General features: G+C 42.4%; 1 protein-coding gene and 1 long non-coding RNA gene across 2 annotated transcripts; one reads left to right on the forward strand and one right to left on the reverse strand.

The window, feature by feature from the left end:
* Positions 1-2,666: 2,666 nt before the first annotated feature.
* On the reverse strand, positions 2,667-10,756 carry LOC102469848 (uncharacterized). Its single transcript, XR_336878.3, has 5 exons — positions 10,369-10,756; positions 9,225-9,349; positions 8,943-9,023; positions 8,299-8,655; positions 2,667-3,476 (listed from the first exon to the last, which is right to left on the reverse strand). It is a non-coding gene; the product is annotated as an uncharacterized LOC102469848 (long non-coding RNA).
* LOC106733410 (NADH dehydrogenase [ubiquinone] 1 alpha subcomplex subunit 1-like) lies at positions 5,841-8,303 on the forward strand. Its single transcript, XM_014582626.2, is given in 2 exon segments — positions 5,841-7,533; positions 7,535-8,303. Coding segments are annotated over 2 exon segments (261 nt in total). The 5' UTR covers positions 5,841-7,416; the 3' UTR covers positions 7,679-8,303.
* Positions 10,757-10,864: the final 108 nt, after the last annotated feature.

Here is a 10,864-nt window from a genome sequence, read left to right on the forward strand (position 1 = left end):
AGTCCTGGACCTGGCAGCTTGCTTTCTCACTTTCTCTCTTCCTTTTTCTCTCTCTATCCCTCTCTGGTCAAGTTAAAATAAATAAATAAAGTTAAATAAAAATTTTTTAAATGACAGGAGTAAGTCTTCACCTACCAATAACACTTTTGAATAAAATTGATTAAATTCCTAAATTAAAATGTATAGACTGAATGGATAAAAAGTAAGACACAACTATATGCTGTCTCAAATTATCAGTGATAGAGAACACAAAGACTAAATGTGAAGGGATAGATTAAGGTATTTCATGCAAACAGTAACCAAAAGCAAGCAAAAGTAGCTATACTTAGATAAAATTAACTGTAAGTGTGAAACTGGAAAAAAAAAAAAAAGGAGCAAGAGACCAACAGGTCATTATGTCATTATATAATGATAAAGAAGTCAGTTTGGGGACCAGCAGGTGGTGTGGTGGTTAAGGCACTGGACATTCCCATATGGCCAACCATGGTTCAAGTCCTGGACCTGGTGGCTTGCTTTCTCATTCTCTTTCTCTATGTGTGTGTGTGTGACTCTCTGGTCAAAATGAAATAAGTAAATGAGTAAATAAAATTAAAAATATTAAAAAAAAAGAAGTCAGTTCAACAAGAAGATATAACCATGGTAAATATAAATGCACCCAACACCAGAGCAACCAAATATAAAAGCAAATATTATTAGATATAAAGGGGGAAAGAGGTTCCAATATAATAATAATTTGGGACTGCAACACCCAACTCTCAGAAATGAACAGATTATCTAGACAAAAGAAAAATAGAATTATACTGCATTATAAACCAATGGACCTAATAGACATGTATACACGGTCCATTCACCCACTGCAGAATACACATCCTGATCAACACATGAAATGCTTTCTAGGATAGGCCACAAAACGAGTCTAAACCAATTTCTTTTCTTTTTTTTTTTTAATCTTTCTTTTTTTGGAGAGGTTTTTGCTATAGGGCACGTGTGCTCACCAGACAGACATGGAGAGACAGAGAGACAGAAAGCGAGAAACCACCCCCCAGGGAGGATGGCCACGCCACAATCCCTTCTCTTCCATTCTCCTCTCGGGATCTTGGGCACGCACACACACACGCCTGGCGTGAGTTTAAGCCACCGGGTCCAGGAATCGAACCACAGTCGACTACGTGGGTGTCCAGCTACATAGCCATTACGCTAACTGCTGGTCCCTCTAAGCCAATTTCTAAAACCTGAAATCTTACCAAGTATCTTTTCTGACTGCAATGGAATAAAACTAGAAATCAATGACAACAGAAACTTTGGAAATTCTGTTAATTAAATAATACGCTCCTGAACAATCACTCATTCAATTAAGTAGGGAATTTTTTAAATTTCTTAAGACAAATAAAAATAAAAACACTACATACCAAAATCTACGGGACACAGCAAAAGCATTACTAAGAGGGAAGCTTAAAACAATAAATGCCTACAATATTAACTTTAAAAAGCAGAAAGATTTCAAATAAACAACCTAAACTTGCACCTCAAGGAGCCAGTAAACGAGAACAAACCAAACCTAAAATTACTAGGAGGAAATAGATAATAAAGACCAGGGCAGAAATAAATTAAATAGAGATTAAAAAAAAAAAGTCAATGAAACAAAAAGTTGAATTTTGCTTATTATAAAAGAAGATATTAATACATTATTAAGTAAGGGATTTTGTTAAGTAAATGAATTTTACAATGTGAGATAATAGATGTTAATCTGTTTCACTAACCATTGTTCTTTATGTACCCATAGCTATTCATACCTCTTCATCTTTATGTATTCCACAATACCAAGTTGCAAATCTAAAAAGGACGCAATAAAATTTATTTTTTTTTAAATGGAGCATAAAGAAAAGTAACAGAGAAAAATAAACTGTTCTGTCAGGCTGGCAGAAGAATCTCATGCCCTGCAACAGGTAAATACTCTTTCCTTCTAAACTCATGTGACTACTTATTTTTGTTCTTGTATGTACTATTTTTAGAAATATTCCCTCTAACTGGGAGAAAACTACACAATAATTTAATGACATTTGTCTGAAAATATTTAAGCACATATTAAATTTCCATAATAAGCTTTGAAGTTATATGGTTTAATATTTCTGACTGACGAAGCACTTAAATCTTACATTTGGGCATCTTGTTCACTATTAAAGAAGAAATGCATGACAAGATAATTCAGATGTAATTTTTTAAAGAATTAGTTTATTTAATCTTATTTGTCATTATTATTTTTTCTTACTCTGCTACAGGCCATATGCACTCATCGCGGAAAGACAGAGAGGGAAAGTGAGAAAGCAAGTCACCAGGTCCAGGACTTCAACCATGGTTGGCCATGTGAACCGTCATTCCAACTGCTGGTCCCCAGATGTAACTGTTTCAGGTTCTGAATCTCCTGATCTTTCTGCTATGCCATTATATTTTATAAATAAAATAATGATAATGTAATAACAATAACTGTGAAAATTGGATAGAATTTTGAATTTCTTAGGAGAAAAAATATTATTGCAGCGAATCTTATCACTGAACATTTAGAAAATAAAAATGAACTTTTTTAAGTTAATGGTCTCCATTTATATATTTTGTTATTAACTTTGTCTTAATTTCTTTTCAGGTTAACATTTTCCTTATCTTTTTTAAATTATTTATTTATTTAAATTTATTTATTATTATTATTAGTTTTTAATTTGACCAGAGAGAGAAAAGGAAAGTGAAAAAGCAAGCTACCAGGTCCAGGACTTGAATCAAGTTTGGCCATACAGGAATCCACCAACTGAACCACCACACCACCTGCTGGCCACAACATTTTTCTTTTTTTTAATCTTAAAATTTCTTATTTTCATTCCACTATTGTACATCTCTATAGTACACAATATGGTTTTCAAAATATACATATAGTAACAATATAATCAATGATATTACCATATATATCATTTACAACAGAGAATTTTACATTCTTGTTCTTGGTAAGTATTTCCTGATCATTCTTGTGCCAGAATTCATTTCTTTGGGACTGTAAGTTTAAGATCCTCATTTTCTTGTTGGCTGTAACTCAGGGCTTGTCCCAGGTTCTAGAAGCTGCCACATCTTGGTTGTGATCCCCTTACTCTAATCTGAAGGTCAGCATTAGGGGTCAAGTCCTCACATCCTGTCTCTCTGACCCAGTTTTCTTTCCTTCCACTTTTTAGGACTTACATGATTAAATTGTGAGTCCTAATTTAAGAAATTTAAAATTCTAAGAAATTTAAATTTAAAATTTAAAATTCGGTCCCACCCAGATCATTCAGAATAATATCCCACCTCAAGGTTCTAAACCTCGATCACAGCTGCGAAGTCTCTATTGCCACAAAAAATAACATACCGTTCAGAGTCCTGGGATTGGCAGATGGTCACCACCTCGGAGAGAGAATGTGTGTAGATAGTGAAGTCCGGGGATCTAGGTCTCCACCCTGTAATAGTCCTGAACTTACGACTTGGAGAGATGAGAGATAAACCAGTAAAGGAAACTAAGGGGGAGTCACTAAATAGGAGGAAGAGAACGGTGAATGGTATGTGAGATGCAGAGCGCAAGGAAGGACATGTCGATTGCTGCTGGGAGGTCAAGGAAGATGAGGACTGAGGGTTGGCCATTGGATTTAATAAAATGGAGTTTCCTGGTGACCTGGGGAAAAGTACTTTCAATGGAGCGGTCGGGGCGGCTCACAATAACAGACAATTCAAGAGAAAAAGGGATTCTCCAAAGAAGGTATATAGATGATCAACACACACGTGAAAGATGTCCAATACTGTCAGTCATTTGGAAAATGCAAATTAAAACCACAATGAAGGTCAGACAGGGGTGCAGCGGTAGCATAACAGGGCTACATGGAGGGTCCTGGATTCAAGTCCCAGGGGCTCCCAGGGCACTACAGGGATGCCCATGCCCGGAGTACGAGCTGGCTGGGGTTTAGGGTGGACTGCACTGTGGGGGCCCTGTTGGGAGTGCCTCTCTCGCTCTCTCTCTCTCTCTCTATATATATATAGATAGATAGATAGATAGATCTATCTCTCACAACAGAAATAAACTTTGAAAAGAAAATCCATGATGAAGTAACACTTCACACACAGTAGCTGTAAGTTTTTGAAAATAAAAGAAGAATTGAAGGAGACTAGCCTATGACATGGTGTTTAAGGTGGTTGGATTCCATGTGGCTAGTTGCACAGTTTCAATTATGAACCCATAAACTTGAGAAACACAATCTCGGTGCATGTGTGTACCCAAAACCTGGAGAAAGAAATATAGAATGGATCTTGGTGTGACCATTCCCCATGGGGATGCTTTCCCACACTCTCTCTCTATCCCCAGTAAGTGCATGCACACTCTGGCAAATTAAGAAAAGAAAGAGAGAGTTGGCGAGGATATGAAGAAATCTTCACAAGTCTCTGGTGTGAACGTAAAAACGGAACAGGGAAAGTGAAAGAAATGAAAGAATGAGAAGAGGATGGAATACAAGAAGCTTTATGAATGATAACCCATGGATCAGGGCGACCTGTAGGGTGTCTGAGATGAAAGAAGAAGAGGATTCAAAACGAAAGTGTGATTCCCTGTGATGTAAACCACACCCTCAACACTTCATACTCAGGAGAACTTAATTGAGGTCCTTGACATTCCTGGAGTCACTCTTTTCATTTGCACAATGGGGGTTTTGGCCTAACAGAATTGTTGACAGTCTGCGTGAGAGTATTCTGTAAAGCCTATTGAATGATGTTATGAACAAAAATGCAGAGAGAGAGCAGAGTTGAGGATGTGGGTGACATCCCAAACAAGTCTTCTATGGAAAAATAAAATAAGACAAGTAAGATAAATAAAACAAAGATAAACTAAGACGAATATCAATGAATACCAAGTCCAACCAGAGTGCAAAGTCCCTCATCCCATGTATTCCAACTTTTATCAAGGCCCCATTTTCCTCAGAGGGGAAGTTCCTCTTTCATCTTCCATCAGTTATGTCATCATCAGTGAGCTATTTGGAGTGGGACATTGAGAGAGGAGACTGGGATCCTTGGGAGAGGAACTGAAGGATACTCCTATCTGAAAATTCCAGACTCCAAGGTCCTCGGGGGACATGTGAGATATTAGTCTTTCTACCTGAACAATGAGGGTCTTTGCCTCACAGAATTGTTTGAGGTCTAAGTGACAGTCTTAGGTAAAACCTACTGAAAGAGGGGCCAGCAGGTGGCATGATGGTTAAGGGCACTGGACTCCCACATGGCCAACCATGCTTCAAGTCCCGGACCTGGCGTCTTGCTTTCTCTTTCTCTCTCTCTCTCTCTCTCTCTCTCTCTCTCTCTCTTTCTCTCTCTCTTGTTCTCACTCTCACTCTGTCCCTCTCTGTTCAAATCAAAACTAATAAATTTAAATAAAATAATTCTTGACCATCCCACCTGGGGGGTGATTTCTCACTTTCTGTCTCTATGTCTCTCTCTGTCTGTCTGGCGAGCGCATGCGCCCTACAGTGAAAATCTCTCCCCCCCCAAAAAAAAATAATAATAATTCTTAAAAAAAAAGAATTTTTTAAAAAATACCTACTGAGAGACCAGCAGTTAGTATAATGGCTGTGTTGCTGGACTCCCACGTAGTTGACCACGGTTCTTCAGATCCCAGCCCTGGTGGCTTGAAAAACATGTCAGGTGTGTGTGTCTGTGTGCCCAAGATCCTGAGAGGAGAATGGAGAAGGGATTGTGGCGTGGCCATCCCCTCTGGGGAGTGATTTCTTGCTTTCTGTCTCACTGTCTCTTTCAGTCTTTCTGGTGATCGCACACACCCTATAGCAAAAAAGAAAAAAAAAAAAACTCTCTCAAAAAAAAATACCTACTGAAAGACATTATACTGCAGAGAGGTAGCAGATTTGAGAACATGAGTGATATCCCAGACATGTCTTGTATGAAAAAAAGGAACCTGGACAAAAGGACATCTATGCCTATCTGTTCTAAGCCAGCGTATAAGGTTCCTCATTCCAGATCTCCCACCCCATCGAGACTCCCCACTGTCCACTTACAAGAAAGCTCCTCTTTCAAACACCAGCTGCTCCGTCTTCAGTGAGCTTAGTCAGAGCAAGGCACAGATGTCAGAGGACAGGATCCTTGGGAGAGGAACTAAAGGATATCCCCATCTGAAAAGTCCAGAATCCAGGATCTGCAGTGGTAACAGGAAAGACAGGAAATTGCTCTGCCACCAACTATTTGTAGTTTGGGATATCAGTTACCAGTATGTACCCTGAGGACTCTTGTAAGAATAAGAAGATAGAATAAAGTATTTGGGTTAAAACTGGTCCAGGGAGATTTGAAAGCCCAATTCCTTCCTATTTCTTTGTTAGTTTGCTTTTTTGTTTTGTTTTCTTTTGGTTTTCAGCCTCAGGCAGGGTGGTAAGGAACACTGCTTGGTCATATTTTACACTGCTTTGAGGCTGATGACTACTGAGGTCCACCTATGACTGAGAAGGCATCTCATGTACCTTCAGCTTTCTGCTCAACCAGGGGGAAGAGGGCAGGGATGGAGCCTCCTGTTACGGATCCTCCACCTTCTCCCTCACCCACCTGCCATGCAGCAGATGCCATCATACTCAAGTGTTTAGCATAGACCCTGCTCAGACCTTTCTTATCTGATGTCAAAGATGAGGCAGTTGAGCAGAGATGAATTGAAAGGAAAACAATAGTCCTAGGAATTTAGGCCTCCCAACAAGGTAAAGAAGCTCATAAAAATAAAATCAGTCCATCTCTGATGGAAGAGCTGAGGCCCAAGGCAGGAGGCAGAGGCTGAAAGAAGGTAAGGCCCCCAAGAGAGGAAGAAGACTTCATATACCATGGTGCAGACTCCACAAGGTCCTCAGGCAATCAGATACTGGAAATGAGGTGAAGATATCTCCAATTTGGACCTCTGAGCCAGACAGGGTCATTGGGAGGTAAAGATGCTCACCCTTGCTTCCTAAACTCTGAGCTGTGCATCTCCCTTTGTGGGCACCAGTGGGATGAGTGGAAGGAGGTGGCTCAGACTCTTCATACTGAAAGGTCTGAATCTCTTTTTAATTGGCTTCCCACAGTCCCACAACAATCCTGAGGGAACTGCAGGCTAGCCCAACAGGAAGACTTATGACTCCAATCCAGGCACTGGGACAGAGGCCTTAAATCCATGGTGTATGTAAAGATCTGATGTGGGAGAGACCATTTCTAAACCTCTGACATTCAGGCAGTCTCCATGGAATAGGGCATTGGAAGAGGGCTTTGGACAGGTTAGTAGGATTCAACATGTAGGGCTGGCAGTGAGGAACAGGGAGAGGGAACTACCAACTCTAGGCAGAGGGGTATAAGTGAACCAAAAGGAAGACAATCTAGGGTTTGGGGTCAGCCAGGATGAGGGTTGCCAGTAGAGGCTGGGGACGAAAGCAGGATTTTGGTGCCAAAATGTGGTTCCACATTCTCCCTGGGACTATGGCCATGTGCTAGGTCATTCCCAGACTGACCACTGCGTGTGTACATGCACAAGTTCATGAACGGGAGTAAGGAAAAGAGGGTTGCTGTTTTTACATACCAGCGACATTTGATGGAAAGAGACAGGCACATCTTGGGAGTTAATTGTCACTATGTATCAAAGGGTTTGGAGAACACTGATTAAGGAAGCAGTTTCTTGATTGATGAAAAATAACTCAGTTATGGTTGCCTACTGCTAGAAGGTTATACAGTGTGTTACGTAGCATGCAGTGTATTCTGTAACAGTGCTGAATAACACTAAAATGAAAAATAAAAAGACAGGAATAGAAAGAGGCTAGAGATAGTTGGGTCAGATTTTCTCACGAGCTTCACCTATCAGAGGCCACAGTACCCACATCAGGAGGAATGAGGTTACACTGCACATCCACTCTCACCACAAGTACCCTATCTCAGGACAGAAGAAGACCTGAAGCTGCTTTCCTAAGAAGATAACTCCTGACTATGGGCTTCTGAGTTCATTCTCTGGTAAACAGAAAGCTGAAAACGGCTTAGAATAGTACTAATTCTTCTTCCTACTCCACAGGAAGGTGGGCTTGGGACCATTGGCTAAGGAAGGTATAATGTGGCTTTTACTGGCCAATCACACACACACACACACACACACACACACACACACACACACACATACACATACACACATACACACACACTGGCACCTCAATAGGAGCCCTACACAAGGTCTACAAAGGAAGTCTTGGGTCAGTTCCACTATAGGCTCCCACCTACTCATGCTATAGCCATTACCCGCAACTCATCATCCGAAACCCAGGTCCTAATTCCATCCACCAGAGCACGATCAGCACTTATACAGTCTCTGTGTCTGGGCAGCTGCTGGAGGGAGCCAAGGAAATGATAGGACCACTGCTTCCCAGGAAACTGTGGCCACAGTAAGGGTAATGCAGAGCAGGAGCTAGGGCTGGACTGAAGTCAGTACAGGCAGATGTATGCAGGTTTCAAGCTCAAAGTGAAGGTGTCCCAGGAGTGCTGGATTTTTCCTGCTTCCTCCAATTAAATGATCTTCATGGCCTGAGCTGGTCTATGGATCTCCGTGTAGATAGTAGCGAGAAGCTCCTCTTCTTCCAGCTGTTGTTCACTGATACCCTGGGAATGTAAGACAGAGGGCTCCTGAAACAGCTGGGGATACAGCAGAGCCCAGGGAATTCACACAGAAGCAGTGCCTGTTGACATGCCCTGCTCAGGAATTCCCCCAAAACAGCTAACAGAATACTTGCCCCAATTGTACATTTCCTTAGTAAATACGACTGATTATCCAGAAATCGAGAGAAGCCATGAGGCGAGTAAGGGCAGATGCCTGGGTACAGAGGCACATGACTGGGAAATGAGGAACCTGGGCTGCCCACTGCTCCCAGTTCTCACTTTGTTCTTACCATTCTGAGGCAGACTCCTACTCCGTCAGATTTCCATAGATGTTATTGCCATTGCCCTGTGGTCTTCCTGCAATTCTGCATCTGAGAAACACACAAACAAAGTTGGAATCTGTGCCTTGAAAACCTGTGTCCCTTCCCAGTGCCATGAACCCTAAGGCCATGGCCATAACTACCATTCCTTCTGCAAGGCCCACTCCCTGAACAGGAAAATCCAGGAAAAAGGCAACCATTGGGGAAAGGAGGTATCTGGGCCTGGAAAGAACAGTACAACCTGCCTCTTACTGTCTTAGTCTTCTTCTCACAAGTCTTCCAAAACAGTCCAGCCACCAGGATCAACAGTACAACCAGAGAAGATTTTATGATGCATTGCAGGGGTCCAACTACGGCCTGTTCATGTGCACTTTTTTCTGTGATACAGAAAGAATGAGGACAGATTAAAACAGAAGAGAACTTGAGATGCTCATTGACAAGGGGGGATAGAAATTTCTCTAGCAGAGGAGAAGAGGGGAAGAGGGGAAGAAGAAAGAACATAGCAAGTTCATTCATTCAACAGGTTACCGAGTGCCCTAGTCCATTTTCTGCTGCTAGTAATAGAATGCCACCAACTTGGTAATCTACAAAGAAACTATGACTTGGCTTGCAAAGAAAGTCCAAGTCCAAGAGCACGGTCCTAGCACCTATCAAGGGACATCAGGCTGCATGATACTGTAGCAGAAGGTGGAAGGGCAAGAAATCATGTGAGGCAGAATGAAGGGGTCTGGGCTTCACCTTTCCATCAAGAGCCCACACTCCTGCCATAACTAGCCCATCCCCCCCATTAACACACTCATGAGAGCAGAGCCCTCATGAGCTAATCACTTACTAAAAGTTCCAACTCTTAATACCATCACAATGGCAATTAAATTTCAACATGAGTCTTGGTAGAAATATTGAAACTATAGCACCAAGTTCCTCCTGCTTGGTGCCAGGAACACTGAGATGAGCAGGATGGTGTCAGTGTCCTGAGGAACTCATCATCCAAGAGGGACAATCAGAGTATGTCAACAGGTAAACAGAAGGGTTGTACCTGCAATAGGGTCTTACAGCTTGTACACAGGTCTTCCAGGAGGGCCCCCCAGAGGACATGATTGGTAAACAGAGTCTGGAAGAAAGACTATGTTTTCCAGATGTCCTAGGGAGGCATCTCAGGAAGGAGAAACACAATGCCTATTGCCTGGATCAGTGGGGGAAAGGGTGTGGAGAAAAGGATATGGATATAAAAGACATGTAAAGGCAGAAACACGTTGGGTGTGCCCCTTAGACTTCCATGTGGGGTGAGCACGTGGAAGGTGGTGCGAATATGCATGGCCAGGGCAAGAGCCCAGAGCCCTCAGAATCCACTGCTACCGGCTCTGGATGCCCCTCCTCTCCTGCAGGTTGCACTCACGTTTGGCACAGATGTTCCCAAGGTCTGAGTTGTCACTTTTCCGGTCCACGTCATTGCTGACCACGCAGGTAAGGCTGGCATTATGCTGGCTCAAGGGAAGCCTCAGAGTCAGGGTCCAGGGGTTGGGGACTGGTCCTGGCGTCCCTCTCTGCTCTAGTTCTCTGGGGATGTCCTTGCTCTCCCAGGTCACCATGAGGCTCTCTGTAGTTCCTGAGGTTGAGCATAGCAGGGTGACATTGCACCAGTCTGACGAGACGGATGTTGACTGGATCAGGATCTTGGGGGAGGGCACAGGTTCTGGGGGAAAAGAGACAAAAGACTGGAGCCTCACCTGTGGAGCACGTGACACATTGCACTTCCTCATCTGTTATCTCACCGAGGCCCTGGCACACTCTCTACAAGGAAGGTCAAGGATCTTACACATAAGACAGTTTTCCCAAAGCTAAACCTATAGCAAGTGACACCAAGGAGAGAGCCACTGAGTTCAGCTCTCCGG

Source organism: Tupaia chinensis, unplaced genomic scaffold (assembly GCF_000334495.1).
Source record: "Tupaia chinensis unplaced genomic scaffold, TupChi_1.0 Scaffold143693_1, whole genome shotgun sequence".
NCBI classification, from domain to species: Eukaryota; Metazoa; Chordata; class Mammalia; order Scandentia; family Tupaiidae; genus Tupaia; species Tupaia belangeri.